At 42.1% G+C, this 20,230-nt stretch overlaps 1 protein-coding gene across 1 annotated transcript; it reads right to left on the bottom strand.

Annotated features, from left to right (window-relative positions):
• Positions 1-1,388: 1,388 nt before the first annotated feature.
• Positions 1,389-19,961, bottom strand: LOC135439641 (uncharacterized). Its single transcript, XM_064698392.1, has 8 exons — positions 19,928-19,961; positions 19,688-19,851; positions 19,291-19,509; positions 19,149-19,221; positions 9,067-9,626; positions 8,925-8,997; positions 1,770-2,329; positions 1,389-1,700 (listed from the first exon to the last, which is right to left on the bottom strand). Exons 1-8 carry the CDS (start codon positions 19,959-19,961, stop codon positions 1,620-1,622), a joined length of 1,764 nt encoding a protein of 587 aa, XP_064554462.1. The 3' UTR covers positions 1,389-1,619.
• Between the last annotated feature and the right edge of the window lie 269 nt (positions 19,962-20,230).

Here is a 20,230-nt window from a genome sequence, read left to right as displayed (position 1 = left end):
CATAGGAGACGCCCCAGAGTCCCCAGACTACCTACGTGACGATGCAGCCTTATTCAAAAAAGCCGCCTTTGACGTTTGTCCTCGATAAAGCCTGAGGACTCAACCAGGCTTGGCGAAATATCAGCTAAGCCAACTGTGTTGTAATAAAAATGTATGCTATTATTGATTCAGTAAAATAAACAACCACACAAAAAAAAAACAGAAACTCAGCCCGATGACAATCCGCTCATTCACAGGGAAATGTTACACAATTAAGATTTGTGAAACTGTCAATTAGATTTTCCTCACCAGCACCGACCAATTTTCGAAACTTGCAACAGTACAGCGTATAGCCTCACCTACCATAAAAGAGAAGAGTGGTCAACAAAAGACTCACCTACCGACTATAATCATTTCTTTGCTTCATTTATAGCTTAAGACCTATGATTTTAGGTTCCTCCACCTGATACCCTTCCTACTAGCTACAGTGACACCGTGTGTTACGGATTACTCGCACTCCAATTATTTATCAATTTTGGACGACGATGTACTTGTAAGGGACAATCACGATGTCTCACTCTACGGAATATGCGCAAGTAAGTAGATCATGAAAATAAAGAACACGTTTCCACAAGTCCATATGCGTAAGGTTTTGGTGGTGTACACAATAGCTGCTGTCCGCTCTACACGTGCACAATAGAATCGTGTGTTGTGACTTCTTGGGCAAGGCCCTAAAGGTTGTCAATCGCACCAAGGCCCAGCTGGTCGAATCAATCAAAAGGGAATTCGTTATAGATTCCAGGACACAAGGGTACCTATACTAGTCAAAAGAATTCAAGGGTCATGCTGATCGAAAATCCATTTTCAACTAACTCACAGACTATTACTGTTATTATATATTATATATATTACAATTATTATATTTTAAAAATATCTACAATAATAATTTAATACATTTAAGAATTTAACCCCTACATTTAGAGTTCGCCATCTGTTCTGGTTGCAAACAACACCCTCATTCTAAAACTCTGATAAGATCATCGAGAAATGTGAAAAACAGATATCGGCCCTATCTCTACCAAATCTCCAGCAGATAAGAGAGAGGAGTACTTACACTTCGTCAAGACGAGGTCTTGTCAGCTTTTATCGCTACTTAAAAGCCGAGGACAGCTGTTCTTAAAGAGGGGAAGTAGTTAACCACCCATTGCAGTGGGCTATCCATAAAGCTTAGATTTAAATCTTCTAATGTATTTTTAGTATTTGTGTCTTGATTAAATTAAGAACATTGACTAGAATAAATGTCTTATATTTCCGACTCGCTTTACTTTTAACAGAGTAATTATGCTTTGTTTGATGTTAGGTACGCTGTGGGCAGCCTGCTTGCTTGGGTATTTGTATATATGCATGTGTAATTTTGAGTAATCATGTATACATGATTCGAATGCTTGTATCGGTAGCTGAGGGTGTATTCTTGTTGGCCACTCCTGACTATGCCCTTGTACTTGTTCTGTTGTTGAATTTTAGCTTAAAGGCTTCAAAAAGTAAACAAGGCAACGCCAGGTTAATGCCATTATTATCGTGACTGTACATGTTAAAGTTATACATTCGCGACCGAAAGCATAAGAAATGATTACACACGTTCACTTACCTAAGTTATTAGCATTGACGATATTTTCGTTGTTACATTTGGCTGATGTGGTCGCAGTCAAAATTGGTGGCTTCTTAAAAAGAGAATTTTTAGAACACATTACGGTTTCGTCAATACTATAAATTAATTTAGATTGGTTTACCTGATCGACTTTATCATAATCAGCACTTTCAAAAGAAGAAGAATTGGTGGTTTCTAAAGATGCATTTTGGTAACAAACCGGTACTGTATTATTTGTATTACTTGGGCTTAGCCGTTCCTCAGGTTCTAAAATAGATGTTCTTGTTGGGCTGAGTGGCTTATTATTTGCTTCCTCGAGCAAATTTTTCTTTGGGCTTACAGCATTAATAGATTTGAAAACTAATTTATTATTTTCACCACTTGGGCTTTTTAGTGATGGTATGATGACGTCCGTTTGCGACTCTTGTATAGATTCCAAGCTTTCTATTTGAGGGCTAAATATTGTAATTGACTCTTTTATAATAATGTCGTCTTGAACTGTTTTAATATTGTCCTCGGCTTGCTCATTTATATTAACATTATACTCGGTAATAACATCGTTATCTATTTCAGTTTGAAGTTTTGAAGTTTTATCAGCCACAGCTGTTTTTGTATCCTTCTGCCGATTCTGTCGTGTATTTGTATTTTCATATCCATGGTCTTCTAATATTGGTTCATTTAAGTTATCATGAACACTTATGTCTGAAAAAAATAAAATGGTAAATTGGACTCTAAAAACAATATAGACTGGCGTAGTAGAGAATACCAAACTAAGATATATCCAGCTCCCAGCTCCGAGTTGCTGGAACCCATATGTTGCGAGTAGTGGGTACGTCGCTGTGAAATCACCCCTCACTAATGATAGCAAAGTCTCTATCGACAGTATACCAGCCATACGTTTGAGTTGCAACTTGTAAGTTGGCCTGTCATAGGGAGGTGGTTTGAAATACCCTAAGCTTAAGGCAAAGCTGCTAATACAAACCAATCCAAAGCTCCGGACTGATTTGATTGCGGTTTAGGAAGGGGAACAACATTTGAACAATGTTAGCATTGACGATATTGTATCGTTTACCAAACAGAATATAAACTTGGCAGAATATAAACTTGTTTAATAAAATGGCCCTGAATCCGACTTAGCCACAATTTACATTGAGTTATACCTGCCGGTGTACGTTATTGATACGATAGAAAAGCCGGTTAACTAAGAAAACTTCAGATATCAAATAATACCGAACGCTATAAATTATGACAACCCTTTTATCAGATCACGGTCGATTATTACCTCCCAAAATGCTGACCAAGTTAAATGAGGTAGTCATGAACTTCAAAAGAAAGTACGACGGGCATACAAGAAAACAGGAACTCAGCCCTACGAAAATCCGCTCATTCACAGGGAAATGTTACACAATTACGATTTGTAAAACTGTGAATTAGATTTCCCTCACCAGCATCGACTAATTTTCGAAACTTGCAACAGTACAGTGTATAGCCTCACCTCCGATAGGTCTATAGGCGTTTTACACACCTAGGCCAGTTTTCATTAGGAAATAAAGAATAGAGTACTGTGAGCGCAAACCTCACAAAACATAAGGGCGGTACTAAAAGGAAAGAGGAGGCTAGGGAATAAACTTACTCCAATATGTACACTTAGAGACACAGGTCCTCGTTAAAAGAGAAGAGTGGTCAATAAGGACTCACCTACCGACTATAATAATTTTTTGCTTCATTGATAGCTTAAGCTATGATTTTAGGTTCCTCCAACTGATACACACGGTGTCACGTGTTACGGATTATTCACTCTCCAATTATTTACCAATTTTGGACGACGATGTAATTGTAAGGGACAAACACGATGTCTCACTCTACGGCTTATGCGTAAGTAAATAGAACATGAAAATGTGGACCACGTTTCCACAATTCCATATGCGTAAGGCTTTGGAGGTGTATAAGTTAACACGCGCAACAAAGTTGTTGCTGAGTGCGCCGCGGTACCGGATGCCCATGGTGCAACGGTCAGCAGATTCTGGCTGTTAAACGGGCAACGATACCCGATACCCTCGCATGCGCGCGCTGAGTGACCAGCGATGGACGGTCACGAGGCACGGACTCAGCGAGATGCCGGCGGTTCTGCCGGCGATCCAGAGCTTCGAGGGATAGGCTAAGATATTTTATAATTTAGTTTTATTAAGTGAGCTCCAGTGCCCTCACGGGCCTGCCAATAAATAATATAATATATAATCTACCAACCCGTTTCGGTTAATTGGCGCCCAACAGAAAAAAGTTCTCGCGAAGAAGACTCTAAAAGAGAGCTTTAAAAGTCCCTGAGAAACGTTGTATTCCCAGCGCAACCTCGCGATCTGCCCTTGGCGTTAGCCTTAGCTCAAGAAGCAGAGGCTAGCAACGAACGCGATATGTTCGCAGCAAGTTTCGCTAGACACATGGAGGAGTAAGCACAGAAACCATCTGGTCAAAAAAACCAGAACTGGCGCAATAACCCTCAACAGAACCATAACGATAATCAGTCCCTAGGGGGCCAGCGGAAGAATCCGCATTATACCAAGAGCCAGGGGGGTGGCCAAAATCAAGCAGGTGCAGGTCCGGCCAGTAACAAACAGCGTTTTCAGCTTCAAAGCCCAAACCCCCAAAGCCAGCCCGCACCCGAGCCTATGGAAATAGATTCGTCATCTCGGTATAAAAAAAAGACCAGTTACCAACAGGGTAAATCAGGGAACATTAAGCGTAGCCAGAAAATAAACTATGCTTCGCAGGAACCTGCAAGTGACCAGGAATATGAGTCAACGGCCCAAGCCGATGCCACAAAAGTTGACGGCGACCTCTCTGATGCTGAAAGTTGCAATTTTAATCGGTCGCTGCCTGCTACCCTTCGTCATGCGAGTACTAAAAGGACGTACAATCAGGTTGCTCGTGCAATAGACTTGACAGTAGGTCCTCCTAGTCGCCGCGCAGATCGAGTTTGTTTCCGATATTCGATAGCTTGCAAAGTTTCCAAGTAATCGATAAAAATCGATGTCGAAATCCAGTTTTTTGCGCAATTTTATTTAATAATAAGAGCTAGAGTCGCCAAACTTGATGTAGCTTTTAGAATAGTATATATATATGTCAAGTATCTTTCATTTTATAGCTATCGCCACCTCCCCTTTACCACCACAAAGCTATAAATCAAGTTAATAAACCAACTTGTATTGCCCACTAATTCAAGCCACAATTAATGCAATTGATATTACAACACGAATATTCTATATTCTATTCTACTATAAGATATACTGTCGAAAATTTCATTAGGATCGGTTAAGAAACACAAAAGTTATGTACGCACCTGTAAGCATCAGCTAGCGCAAATTCCAAGAATTTCTTTGTTCATGTACACACACACATTCATGTGTGTGTACGTCGCCTTTTTTTTTTTATGTTTGTTTATTGTATTGAATCAAAAATAGCATACATTTTTATTACAACACAGTTGGCTTAGGTGAATTACGCCAAGCCAGGTTGAGTCCTCAGGCTTTATCGTTGAAAAACTTCGCCATCTACCAGGGGATCCCTGACCAGTGCCTCTCAATCGCTGATGATTGGGATCTCCCCAGCGATCACCTGGCCCTGATAGTTACCCTGGAGAGCAGGGCCAGGGTGGTCAGCGCAATACCGAGGCTGATCAACGCACGCACTGATCTCGGTGTCTCCCAGAGGCAGATGAGTGAAAGTATTCACCTTAACACCGAAATCTGCACTGGACGGGATGTAGAGGACGCCATTGAGCTGCTCAACGCAAAGATTCGCGCAGCAGCAGCTGAAGCCACTTCCCCACTAGTTGCCAGGCGGCTGGACAATGCTGGCAACGGACTGTCCGCAGACATAGTCAACCTGCTCAGGATCAAGAGGCACAGCATCCATGGGACAAGGCGGAGTGGCGAAGAGCGGAGCAGGCACAAAGACGCATCCTTCTCTAGAAGGTTGGAGAGCATGGACTATACCCATGACTTAGGATACTTGCTCTGGCGAGCAACTAAAAACCTGAAGCGCCAACGCTGGAGAGCCGTTCCTCTTCTTCGCCACAATGGTAAATACTGGCTAACAGACGAAGAGCAAGCTGATACCTTCGCCAGCCACCTGGAGGAACGGTTTACACCTCTCCCCAGAAGCGCGATGAAAGTACCCGAGCGTTGGAGACACCTCTACAGTTGTCACCACCTATCGGCCCCATCCGCGTGGAGGAGGTGATCAACGTCGTCAAAGTCCTTCCCAGGGCTAAAGCTCCGGGCCATGATGGAATATGCCACACCACTCTGAAGTCCCTATCAATGCGAGCGCTCCTTTCTATAACGTTGATCTTCAACGCCATATTAAGGACGCAACACTTCCTTGCCCAGTGGTAGTTAGCGAGGATCCATATGATCCATAAGTCGGGCAAGCCGGAATATGACCCTGAGTCATATGGGCCGATCAGTCTCCTGCCTTCCTTGTCGAAGGTTTGGGAAAGGCTGATTATCGCCCGACTTTCAAAGCTTATGGATCACATGGCCATCCTTCCTGATCACCAATTTGGGTTCAGGGGAGGGCATGGCGCTGTTGAACAGGTTCACAGAGTGTTTAACCATGTTCTTAAGGCTTGCGACGACAAAGACTACTGCTATGGAGTCTTTTTAAACGTTAAGCAGGACTTCGATCGTGTCTGGATTGATGGATTGCTCCAGAAAATCAAGATAAGTCTTCCCGCCCCCTTCTTTCTATTTCTGCGCTCTTATCCAATGGAGCGAAAGTTCGAAGTCAAAGTTAGAGTAGCAATCTCTGCTGCTCGCAAAATAAAGACGGGTGTCCCCAAGGCAGCGTACTGGGCCCCTTTCTCTACAATTTGTTCACGGCAGACATCCCCACTCCGGATGACCTACACTAGTTTGCCACCCCAGGCAAGTACTTGATGGCCACATTTCCCGATGAAGTGGCAATATTTTACTCCGCCCACTGCGAGTATGAAGCCACTGACGGGGCCCAGGAATACATCCACTTGCTTGAGAGCTGGACACGCAGGTAGAACATCAAGCTCAATGCCTCGAAGTACCAGGTGGTCAACTACACACTGAGGCTTGGCAAGGCTCCAGCAATCTGGATAGATGGTAGCCCCCTTCACCCTGGCAGAAGCGCCAAGTATCTTGGAATTGACTGGATAAGAGGCTTCGTTTTCGGGCGCACATCGACGGCCTTCTTAAGCCGTCGATAAGATGGCCAAGGCCAACTGGTTACTAAACCCCAACAGCCCATTGTCACTTCGCTGCAAACGGGCAGGTTGCAACGTCGGACAAATCGAAGACGGATTCAGACACTCCAAAACTTAACCTTGCGTCGAATGACCGGTGCTGACTGGTACGTCAGAAATTCTACCTTGCACAGAGACCTCAAAATGGAGACCATAGACAGCCAAGTCAGAGCATTCGCCAACCGGTACAATTAACGCTTGCAGCGACACTGCAACCGGGTAGCACGAGACCACGCTGGGAGGTGTGTAGTCGGGAGGCTCAAGAGAAGATCGTTCAAGGACCTCCTCCAACCACGACATAGGAGACGCCCCAGAGTCCCCAGACTACCTACGTGACGATGCAGCCTTATTCAAAAAAGCCGCCTTTGACGTTTGTCCTCGATAAAGCCTGAGAACTCAACCAGGCTTGGCGAAATATCAGCTAAGCCAACTGTGTTGTAATAAAAATGTATGCTATTATTGATTCAGTAAAATAAACAACCACACAAAAAAAAAACAGAAACTCAGCCCGATGACAATCCGCTCATTCACAGGGAAATGTTACACAATTAAGATTTGTGAAACTGTCAATTAGATTTTCCTCACCAGCACCGACCAATTTTCGAAACTTGCAACAGTACAGCGTATAGCCTCACCTACCATAAAAGAGAAGAGTGGTCAACAAGGACTCACCTACCGACTACAATCATTTTTTTGCTTCATTATGATTCCTATGATTTTAGGTTCCTCCAACTGATACCCTTCCTACTAGCTACAGTGACACCGTGTGTAACGGATTACTCACACTCCATTTATTTATTTATTTTGGACGACGATGTACTTGTCAGGGGCAGATACGTGCACAATAGGATGGTGACAAGTTCTGACTTTTTGGGAAAGGCCCTAAAGGTTGTCAATCGCACCAAGGCCCAATTTTGGACGACGATGTACTTGTAAGGGACAAACACGATGTCTCACTCTACGGCATATGCGCAAGTAAGTAGATCATGAAAATAAAGAACACGTTTCCACAAGTCCATATGCGTAAGGTTTTGGTGGTGTACACAATAGCTGCTGTCCGCTCTACACGTGCACAATAGAATCTTGTTGTGACTTCTTGGGCAAGGCCCTAAAGGTTGTCAATCGCACCAAGGCCCAGCTGGTCGAATCAATCAAAAGGGAATTCGTTATAGATTCCAGGACACAAGGGTACCTATACTAGTCAAAAGAATTCAAGGGTCATGCTGATCGAAAATCCATTTTCAACTAACTCACAGACTATTACTGTTATTATATATTATATATATTACAATTATTATATTTTAAAAATATCTACAATAATAATTTAATACATTTAAGAATTTAACCCCTACATTTAGAGTTCGCCATCTGTTCTGGTTGCAAACAACACCCTCATTCTAAAACTCTGATAAGATCATCGAGAAATGTGAAAAACAGATATCGGCCCTATCTCTACCATATCTCCAGCAGATAAGAGAGAGGAGTACTTACACTTCGTCAAGACGAGGTCTTGTCAGCTTTTATCGCTACTTAAAGGCCGAGGACGGCCGTTCTTAAAGAGGGGAATTAGTTAACCACCCATTGCAGTGGGCTATCCATAAAGCTTAGATTTAAATCTTCTAATGTATTTTTAGTATTTGTGTCTTGATTAAATTAAGAACATTGACTAGAATAAATGTCTTATATTTCCGACTCGCTTTACTTTTAACAGAGTAATTATGCTTTGTTTGATGTTAGGTACGCTGTGGGCAGCCTGCTTGCTTGGATATTTGTATATATGCATGTGTAATTTTGAGTAATCATGTACACATGATTCGAATGCTTGTATCGGTAGCTGAGGGTGTATTCTTGTTGGCCACTCCCGACTATGCCCCTGTACTTGTTCTGTTGTTGAATTTTAGCTTAAAGGCTTCAAAAAGTAAACAAGGCAACGCCAGGTTAATGCCATTATTATCGTGACTGTACATGTTAAAGTTATACATTCGCGACCGAAAGCATAAGAAATGATTACACACGTTCACTTACCTAAGTTATTAGCATTGACGATATTTTCGTTGTTACATTTAGCTGATGTGGTCGCAGTCAAAATTGGTGGCTTCTTAAAAAGAGAATTTTTAGAACACATTACGGTTTCGTCAATACTATAAATTAATTTAGATTGGTTTACATGATCGACTTTATCATAATCAGCACTTTCCAAAGAAGAAGAATTGGTGGTTTCTAAAGATGCATTTTGGTAACAAACCGGTACTGTATTATTTGTATTACTTGGGCTTAGCCGTTCCTCAGGTTCTAAAATAGATGTTCTTGTTGGGCTGAGTGGCTTATTATTTGCTTCCTCGAGCAAATTTTTCTTTGGGCTTACAGCATTAATAGATTTCGAAACTAATTTATTATTTTCACCACTTGGGCTTTTTAGTGATGGTATGATGACGTCTGTTTGCGACTCTTGTATAGATTCCAAGCTTTCTATTTGAGGGCTAAATATTGTAATTGACTCTTTTATAATAATGTCGTCTTGAACTGTTTTAATATTGTCCTCGGCTTGCTCATTTATATTAACATTATACTCGGTAATAACATCGTTATCTATTTCAGTTTGAAGTTTTGAAGTTTTATCAGCCACAGCTGTTTTTGTATCCTTCTGCCGATCCTGTCGTGTATTTGTATTTTCATTTCCATGGTCTTCTAATATTGGTTCATTTAAGTTATCATGAACACTTATGTCTGAAAAAAATAAAATGGTAAATTGGACTCTAAAAACAATATAGACTGGCGTAGTAGAGAATACCAAACTAAGATATATCCAGCTCCCAGCTCCGAGTTGCAGGAGTTGCGAGTAGTGGGTACGTCGCTGTGAAATCACCCCTCACTAATGATTGCAAAGTCTCTATCGACAGTATACCAGCCATACGTTTGAGTTGCAACTTGTAAGTTGGCCTGTCATAGGGAGGTGGTTTGAAATACCCTAAGCTTAAGGCAAAGCTGCTAATACAAACCAATCCAAAGCTCCGGACTGATTTGATTGCGGTTTAGGAAGGGGAACAACATTTAAACGCTAGAATGTTAGCATTGACGATATTGTATCGTTTACCAACCAGAATATAAACTTGGCAGAATATAAACTTGTTTAATAAAATGGCCCTGAATCCGACTTAGCCACAATTTACATTGAGTTATACCTGCCGGTGTACGTTATTGATACGATAGAAAAGCCGGTTAACTAGGAAAACTTCAGATATCAAATAATACCGAACGCTATAAATTATGACAACCCTTTTATCAGATCACGGTCGATTATTACCTCCCAAAATGCTGACCAAGTTAAATGAGGTAGTCATGAACTTCAAAAGAAAGTACGACGGGCATACAAGAAAACAGGAACTCAGCCCTACGAAAATCCGCTCATTCACAGGGAAATGTTACACAATTACGATTTGTAAAACTGTGAATTAGATTTCCCTCACCAGCATCGACTAATTTTCGAAACTTGCAACAGTACAGTGTATAGCCTCACCTCCGATAGGTCTATAGGCGTTTTACACACCTAGGCCAGTTTTCATTAGGAAATAAAGAATAGAGTACTGTGAGCGCAAACCTCACAAAACATAAGGGCGGTACTAAAAGGAAAGAGGAGGCTAGGGAATAAACTTACTCCAATATGTACACTTAGAGACACAGGTCCTCGTTAAAAGAGAAGAGTGGTCAATAAGGACTCACCTACCGACTATAATAATTTTTTGCTTCATTGATAGCTTAAGCTATGATTTTAGGTTCCTCCAACTGATACACACGGTGTCACGTGTTACGGATTATTCACTCTCCAATTATTTACCAATTTTGGACGACGATGTAATTGTAAGGGACAAACACGATGTCTCACTCTACGGCTTATGCGCAAGTAAATAGAACATGAGAATGTGGACCACGTTTCCACAATTCCATATGCGTAAGGCTTTGGAGGTGTATAAGTTAACACGCGCAACAAAGTTGTTGCTGAGTGCGCCGCGGTACCGGATGCCCATGGTGCAACGGTCAGCAGATTCTGGCTGTTAAACGGGCAACGATACCCGATACCCTCGCATGCGTGCGCTGAGTGACCAGCGATGGACGGTCACGAGGCACGAACTCAGCGAGATGCCGGCGGTTCTGCTGGCGATCCAGAGCTTCGAGGGATAGGCTAAGATATTTTATAATTTAGTTTTATTAAGTGAGCTCCAGTGCCCTCACGGGCCTGCCAATAAATAATATAATTTATAATCTACCAACCCGTTTCGGTTAATTGGCGCCCAACAGAAAAAAGTTCTCGCGAAGAAGACTCTAAAAAGAGAGCTTTAAAAGTCCCTGAGAAACGTTGTATTCCCAGCGCAACCTCGCGATCTGCCCTTGGCGTTAGCCTTAGCTCAAGAAGCAGAGGCTAGCAACGAACGCGATATGTTCGCAGCAAGTTTCGCTAGACACATGGAGGAGTAAGCACAGAAACCATCTGGTCAAAAAAACCAGAACTGGCGCAATAACCCTCAACAGAACCATAACGATAATCAGTCCCTAGGGGGCCAGCGGAAGAATCCGCATTATACCAAGAGCCAGGGGGGTGGCCAAAATCAAGCAGGTGCAGGTCCGGCCAGTAACAAACAGCGTTTTCAGCTTCAAAGCCCAAACCCCCAAAGCCAGCCCGCACCCGAGCCTATGGAAATAGACTCGTCATCTCGGTATAAAAAAAAGACCAGTTACCAACAGGGTAAATCAGGGAACCTTAAGCGTAGCCAGAAAATAAACTATACTTCGCAGGAACCTGCAAGTGACCAGGAATATGAGTCAACGGCCCAAGCCGATGCCACAAAAGTTGACGGCGACCTCTCTGATGCTGAAAGTTGCAATTTTAATCGGTCGCTCCCTGCTACCCTTCGTCATGCGAGTACTAAAAGGACGTACAATCAGGTTGCTCGTGGTGCCAGTTGAAACCCCTTGCCAGGTTAAATCCTTACATGACAGCACAAAGATTGAGAAGAAATGTCTTATTCACTTGTTCTAAGTAAAATCATATTTTTTTATACCCTGAACCCATTAAAAATGGGTAAAAAGGGTATAATGTATTTGTGCAAATGTATGTAACAGGCAGAAGGAAGCATCTCTGGCCCCATAAAGTATATATATTCTTGATCAGCATCAACAGACGAGTCGATCTAGCCATGTCCGTCTGTCAGTATGTATGAACGCCAGGATCTCAGAACCTATAAGAGCAATAGACTTGACAGTAGGTCCTCCTAGTCGCCGCGCAGATCGAGTTTGTTTCCGATATTCGATGGCTTGCAAAGTTTCAAAGTAATCGATAAAAATCGATGTCGAAATCCAGTTTTTTGCGCAATTTTATTTAATAATAAGAGCTAGAGTCGCCAAACTTGATGTAGCTTTTAGAATAGTATATATATATGTCAAGTATCTTTCATTTTATAGCTATCGCCACCTCCCCTTTACCAACGCAAAGCTATAAATCAAGTTAATAAACCAACTTGTACTGCCCACTAATTTAAGCCACAATTAATGCAATTGATATTACAATTGAGAACACACGAATATTCTATATTCTATTCTACTATAAGATATACTGTCGAAAATTTCATTAGGATCGGTTAAGAAACACAAAAGTTATGTGCGCACCTGTAAGCATCAGCTAGCGCAAATTCCAAGAATTTCTTTGTTCAGGTACACACACACATTCATGTGTGTGTACGTCGCCTTTTTTTTTTTTATGTTTGTTTATTGTATTGAATCAAAAATAGCATACATTTTTATGACAACACAGTTGGCTTAGGCTTTATCGTTGAAAAACGTCAAAGGCGGCGTTTTTGAGTAAGGCTGCATCGTCACGTAGGTAGTCGGGAGACTCTGGGGCGTCTGCTATGTCGTGGTTGGAGGAGGTCCTTGAACGATCTTCTCTTGAGCCTCCTGACTACACACCTCCCAGCGAGTTCTCTTGCTACCCGGTTGCAGTGTCGCTGCAAGCGTTAGTTGTACCGGTTGGCGAATGCTCCGACTTGGCTGTCTATGGTCTCCATTTTGAGGTCTCTGTGCAAGGTAGAATTTCTGACGTACCAGTCAGCACCGGTAATTCGGCGCAAGGCCAAGTTTTGGAGTGTCTGAATCCGTCTTCGATTTGTCCGAGATGCAATGTCCCAAACCTGAATACCGTATCTTCAAGTTGGTGCCACCACGACGTTGTAAACTGCCCGTTTGCAGCGAAGTGGCAAGGGGCTGTTGGGGTTTAGTAGCCAGTTGGCCTTGGCAATCTTATAGCGGCAGTGGCTTCATACTCGCAGTGGGCGGAGTAAAATATTGCCACGTCATCGGCAAATGTGACCATCAAGTATTTGCCTGGGGTGGCAAACTCGTGTAGTTCATCCGGAGTGGAGATGTCTGCCGTGTACAAGTTGTAGAGAAAGGGGCCCAGTACTCTGTCTTGGGGGAGACCCGCCTTCATTTTGCGGGCAGGAGAGATTGCTGCTCTAACTTTGACTTCGAGGTCCCGTCACTTTGACTTCGAACTTTGGCTCCATTAGATAAGAGCGCAGAAGTAGAAAGAAGGGGGCGGGAAGACTTATCTCGATTTTCATAGAAGGGTAAGGATTTACTGTTGCATACCCGAAACCTGCTGTTGCATTTCTGTCATCCTCTCGATAACTCGGCTCATGTCCTTGATGGCAGAGGAAAGTCCTTCCCCGTTTCCAGATATCTGCTGTTGCTGTTGTTGCGCAGTCAGCCTCTCCTGTTGCTGTTCCCTCAGCAATCTATGTAGCCTAGCTTGCGCTGCTCCTTCTCGCTGGCTAGCGCTGGGGACGTTGATTTCTTTGCTGAATGCAGCTAGTCCTCTTCTGGTGGCAGCGGCGTATGAATGCCCTTCTAATTGTTCAGTGGGTGCTGTACGGGGGAATTCAACAGGTGTAGGCCCATGAACTTTTGACCTCAATTACACCTTTTATTACACCAAAAAGTGACTTGTACGTCTGCTTTGAATTCTTTCAACAGCATTGCAATTGCGATTGTATTGTTTTCCGTGCTGCTATTTTAATTGGTTTTTTTCTCAATAAAACTCAATTATTGGTGTGGCTCTTGAGTAGAGGCGGCGGCAAGTGGTGCGGTTAGTTGCGAGTTCGAACCCTGCTAAGGGAACAATTTTTTTTAATTTTAATTTTTCTTTATTCCTACTAAAGCAAACGAGCGCGTAGCGCCAGCTGCATTTGGCGTTGGAAGAAAAGGGTTCAGAGTATCCCCTAGTAGGGAGCTCCCGACTAGAACCTCTTACTTGTTATAGTAGATACCCTTAAAGATTTTGACGGCATTATAGGCCTCGGTCTCCTCAAAACGACAATGCCACCATTGTTTTTACAAATAATCAAATTAAAACGAGCTTCGGGTCAGAACCCATTCTTTTCACAAGTTCCCTTAATGTAAATTTCATTCAAATTGACGACGCCGATGTACCGACAGCCGTCCGCGAGTCATTAACAAAAATGATTAAAGAAAGATTAAAAGCCCTATCGAGGCTCTGCCATATGACATCAAAACCATAGCAACGATTAGAACAAACGGGGAACGGGAATACTCAAATTATATCCACACCCCATGGGCGTCGCTAATTTTGTTAATGCAGAAGTTAAACAATTTCTAGCTAACGGCATTATTCGGCTCTCAAAGTCTCCCTACAATAACCCGACTTGGGTCGTTGACAAAAAGGGAACTGACGAAAATGGTCTCCGAAAAAGAGACTTGTTATTGAATTCAGGAAACTGAATCAAAACACGATCGATGACAAATACCCCATTCCCACAATTTCGAAAATCTTGTCGAATATGGGCATGGCCCAGTATTTCACAGTATTCAAATCAGGCTTTCATCAGATCGAACTCGCCGAACAAGACAGAGAGAAAACGGCATTTTCCGTCAACAACGGAAAATATGAGCTTTGCAGACTGCCCTTTGGGCTGAAAAACGCCCCGAGTATTCTCCACAGAGCCATCGATGATGTCCTCAGAGAGAGGATAAGCCAGTCGTGCTACGCTTATGTAGACGACGTAATTAACTTTTCTGAAACGAAAGAAGGACATATTAAGGACATCGATTGGGTCCTTAAAAGTCTTCATGATGCAGGTATGCGATTATCCCAGGAGAAGTCCAAGTTTTTTAAAAAAAATCTTAGAAGATTTGGGATTCATCGTATCCAGGGATGGGATAAAGACCTCACCTGAAAAGGTGCAAAAAATTTCAAATTTCCCAGCCTCACGCACGCTTTTTGACCTTAGATCATTTCTAGGTCTTGCGAGTTACTATCGCTGGTTTATTAAAGATTACGCCAAAATCGCCAAGCCCCTCACGGACGCTCTAAAAGGTGAAAAGGGCAAAATTAGCAAAAACCACTCATGAAAAGTGGAAATCAAACTAAGTCAGAACCAATTACAAACCTTTTCAAGGTTGAAAGAATCTTGGCTTCGGAGGATGTTCTATTAACATACCCCAATTTTAAAAAACCATTCGACCTTACCAGCGATGCCTCCGGTTGTGGTCTAGGAGCTGTTCTATCCCAGAACGGCCGTCCAATCACGATGATTTTACGCACGTTGCATGACAATGAACAAAACTTTGCGGCAAACGAGAGGGAGCTGCTCGCCATCGTTTGGTCACACAAAAAGCTTAGAAACTATCTTCACTTAAGTTCGCATTATCCGATAGGAATCCTAACGCCAAGATAAAACGCTGGAAAGCGTTTATCGACGAGCATGGCGCGAATCTGATTTACAAACCGGGAAAAGAAAACTTTGTGGCGGATGCCCTATCACGCCAGCTAGTAAACACTTTAGAAGATAGCCCGGACTCGGACGTATCCACCTGCCACAGTGAAGAATCACTCATTTTCATAATAGAAACAATTGACAAGCCGGTTAACTGTTTCCGTAATCAGATTATCATAGAGGAAGCAGAAGCTCCCCATGTGTCACACTTGATTAATTTTAAAGATAAAACCAAACACGTAATTAGGTTCTCCGAACGCGACACGCAGTAAGGGTCGATGTAGTTAACGCAATACATTTCGAGCTACCGATATTGGCATTCATCCAACACAAACTGGTTGAAACATTCCCTTCGACAACATTTAAACACTGCAAATTCCTTTTCACAGACATCACCGACACCTCCGAACAAAGGAAGATAATGATATCTGAACACAACCGCGCTCATCGCGCAGCCCAAAAGAACGTGAAACAGGTCTTAAGAGACTATTTCTTCCCAAAGATGACAAAACTAGCTACGGAAATAGCACTAAATTATAGAACCTGTTCAATGGCAAAATACAATCGCCACCCGATCAAACAAGCCCTTAGACAGACACCTGTCCCAACCTACGGTGGAGAAATACTCCACGTCGACGTATTCTCAACAGGTAGAATATCCTTCCTCACCTGTGTTGATACATTTTCGAAACTTGCCATGGTACAACCAATAGAATCGCGAGCAATAGTGGATATAAAATTTCCAATCTTGCAATTGGTTAACCTTATCCCCAAAATTACAACAATTTACTGCGATAACGAGAAATCGTTGAACTCCGAGACAATCAAGTCCGTTCTATTGAACAACTTTAACATCCACATTGCAAATTCACCCCCACGTTACAGCTCGTCAAACGGGCAAATCGAAAGGTTCCATAGCACCCTCACCGAAATATCTCGGTGTATAAAGATCGATACACAAATCGACGATACGGTACAACTAATATTTATGGCCACAATATAGTACAATCGTACAATACACTCGGTAACAAATAAAAAACCTATCGAGGTAATTCACTTCGGTCCCGCCAATGTGGAGAGGGACATAAGAGAATCCAAAAAGCCTAAGAAAAGACCTTAGAACAAGCGAATAGAAATCGCGAATATAAAACCTACCAATTAAACGACAAAGTATGGTTAAAACAGATAACAGAAGGGTAATAAACTAACACCTCTATGTTCTGAGGAAACTGTAAAGGCAGACCCCGTGACGACGGTTCTTATCAAGGGGAGGGTGATCCATAAGGACAACCTCAGTTAGAATCAATAGAATCTGTATAAAACATTCAGCATTTAAAATAATAAAATCTTTAACACTTTTTTAGGTAAGGACTTCGGACAATACTTATAACGATAAACCTGACTTACGTAACCGCCACGACGAAATATACTGGTTACTCACACACACGACACATACCCATAGTGGACGGAGACGTGACGATTTGGGACAGATTCGTATACTACGGACATACTACAAACGTGTCCAGGACGAAAGGAGTACTGGACGTATTCACTATTCCGACTTCGGACGTATTAACACATTGGTATCTACGCTAAGGGTTCACCATAGACAGGCCCGAAGCATAAATTTCCTAGGCACCGCCCTAAAGGTGGTTGCAGGAACACCGGACTTTGACGATTGGCAACAGGTTAGATTCAAGCAAGGACACTTAATAGAAGCAGAAAACAGACAAGTAGAAATTAATACAAAAATTCAAGAACGATTAAATTCAATCATGGACGCCCTTAACTCTATCTACAAGGCCTATATGAGACTATACTGGCAGAAAACAGGATAATTTCGGATTTATATTGCTTTTAACTCTAACTTTAGCTAAAATAGACCTCATCAGCCCAACTATCCTGAACAACGTCGACATCCGAGAAGTCATGAATGAACATCTCACAAACGTTAGTGTAGCTAGCATTCTAGGAGTCTCTAGTATTAAGGCTTTTTAAAATAATGACATTTTGCACATCTTAATTATGTTCCCAATCCTTCAACTTGTTTGTAAGAAAATCATTGCGCCGCTACATGCAACACACGCACTGGACACCTGGATCCCATTACGGTGGTCGACGAGGGTGTTATCATCATTAACGACGCAACCATGGACGTCAGCATCCTCCAACGCGGACAACTAACTAATCTCTGGAACCTATCTTCTGACTTTCATCAACCACCAAGGCGTCTTGCAAAAGAGCCCAGTCGTCTCGGCAATGTCACAGATCAACGTGCCAGCACGCCGAGAAAGACTCAGCATACCTTTCCTGTATGAGCTGAGCAACTACTATCAAAACCCATCATGAGCAGTTGTGCCACGGTGGTCATCTTTCTTGCTTGTTGCGTAGCCACTTATCCGGGGAAGGAGTTAATACGCGCAACAAAGTTGTTACTGAGTGCGCCGCGGTACCGGATGCCCATGGTCATCGGTCAGCAAATTCTGGCTGTTGAACGGGCAACGATACCCGATACCCTCGCATGCGCACGCTGAGTAACCAGCGATGGACGCTCACGAGGCGCTGACTCAGCCGCTGACTAACCCGTTTCGGTTAATTTATACAATACCTGCTGTTCGCTCTTAACGTGCACAATAGGATGGTGACAAGTTCTGATTTCTTGGGCAAGGCCCTAAAGGTTGTCAATCGCACTAAGGCCCAGCTGGTCGATTCAATCAAAACGGAAATCGTTATAGATTCCAGGACACAAGGGTACCTATACTAGTCAAAAGAATTCAAGGGTCATGCTGATCGAAAATCCATTTTCAAATATTTTCAAAATATCTTCAATAATAATTTAATACATTTAAGAATTTAACCCCTACATTAAGAGTTCGCCATCTGTTCTGGTTGCAAACAACACCCTCATTCTAAAACTCTGATAAGATCATCGAGAAATGTAAAAAACAGATATCGGCTCTAGCTCTACCATATCTCCAGCAGATGAGAGAGGAGGACTTACAATTCGTCAAGACGAGGTCTTGTCAGCTTTTATCGCTACTTAAAGGCCGAGGACGGCCGTTCTTAAAGAGGGGAAGTAGTTAACCACCCATTGTAGTGGGCCATCCATAAGGCTTAGATTTAAATCTTCTAATGTATTTTTTAGTATTTGTGTTAAGAACATCTGACAGAATAAATGTCTTGTATTTCCGACTCGCCTTACTTTTAACAGAGTAATTATGCTTTGTTTGATGTTAGGTTCGCTGTGGGCAGCCTGCTTGCTTGGGTATTTGTATATATGCATGTGTAATCTTGAGTAAACATGTATACATGATTCGAATGCTTGCATCGGTAGCTGAGGGTGTATTCTTGTTGGCCACTCCCGACTATGCCCTTGTACTTGTTCTGTCGTTGAATTTTAGCTCAAAAAGTAAACAAGGCAACGCCAGGAAAGCATAAAAAATGATTACACACGTTCGCTTACCTAAGTTATTAGCATTGACGATATTTTCGTTGTTACATTTAGCTGATGTGGTCGCAGTCAAAATTGGTGGATTCTTAAAAAAAGAATTTTTAGAACACATTACGTTTTTGTCAATACTATAAATCAATGTAAATTGTGTTACCTGATCGACTTTATCATAATCAGCACTTTCCAAAGAAGAAGAATTGGTTGCTTCTAAAGATGCATTTTGGTAATCAACCGGTACAGTATTATTTGTATTACTTGGGCTTAGCCGTTCCTCAGGTTCTAAAATAGATGTGCTTGTTGGGCTGAGTGGCTTATTATTTGCTTCCTCGAGCAAATTTTTCTTTGGGCTTACAGCATTAATAGATTTCGAAAACTAATTTATTATTTTCACCACTTGGGCTTTTTAGTGATGGTATGATGACGTCCGTTTGCGACTCTTGTATAGATTCAAAGCTATCTAATTGAGGGCTACATTTTGTAATTGACTCTTTTATATTAATGTCGTTTTGCACTGTTTTAATATTGTCCTCGGCTTGCTCATTTATATTAACATTATACTCGGTAATAACATCGTTATCTATTTCAGTTTGAAGTTTTGAAGTTTTATCACCCACAGCTGTTTTTGTATCCTTCTGCCGATCCTGTCGTGCATTTGTATTTTCATTTCCATGGTCTTCTAATATTGGTTGATTTAAGTTATCATGAACACTTATGTCTGAAAAAAATAAAATGGTAAATTGGACTCTAACAACAATATAGACTGGCGTAGTAGAGAAACCCAACTGAGATACATCCAGCTCCCAGCTCCGAGCTGCTGGAACCCATTTGTTGCGAGTAGAGGCTACATCGCTATGAAATTAACCCTCACTAATGATAGCAAAGTATATGTCGACAGTACACCAGCCATACGTTTGAGTTGCAAATTTTATGTTGGTGTATCATAGGGAGGTGGTTTAAAATACCCTAAACTCACGGCCAAGCTGCTAATACAAATAAAACCAAAGCTCAGAACTGTTTTTTTTTTATTATGGTATAGTAAGTGTTGAGTTGCTTATGTTTTTTAGCAACTGTTTTGAAACTTTAGCTAAGAAATA

This window comes from Drosophila montana, unplaced genomic scaffold, assembly GCF_035044405.1.
Source record: "Drosophila montana isolate Dmon_TW-CO22-7 unplaced genomic scaffold, ASM3504440v1 contig_603_1, whole genome shotgun sequence".
NCBI lineage: Eukaryota > Metazoa > Arthropoda > Insecta > Diptera > Drosophilidae > Drosophila > Drosophila montana.
The sequence above is the reverse complement of the archived record's forward strand: the minus strand, read 5'-3'. Positions and strand labels throughout refer to the sequence as shown.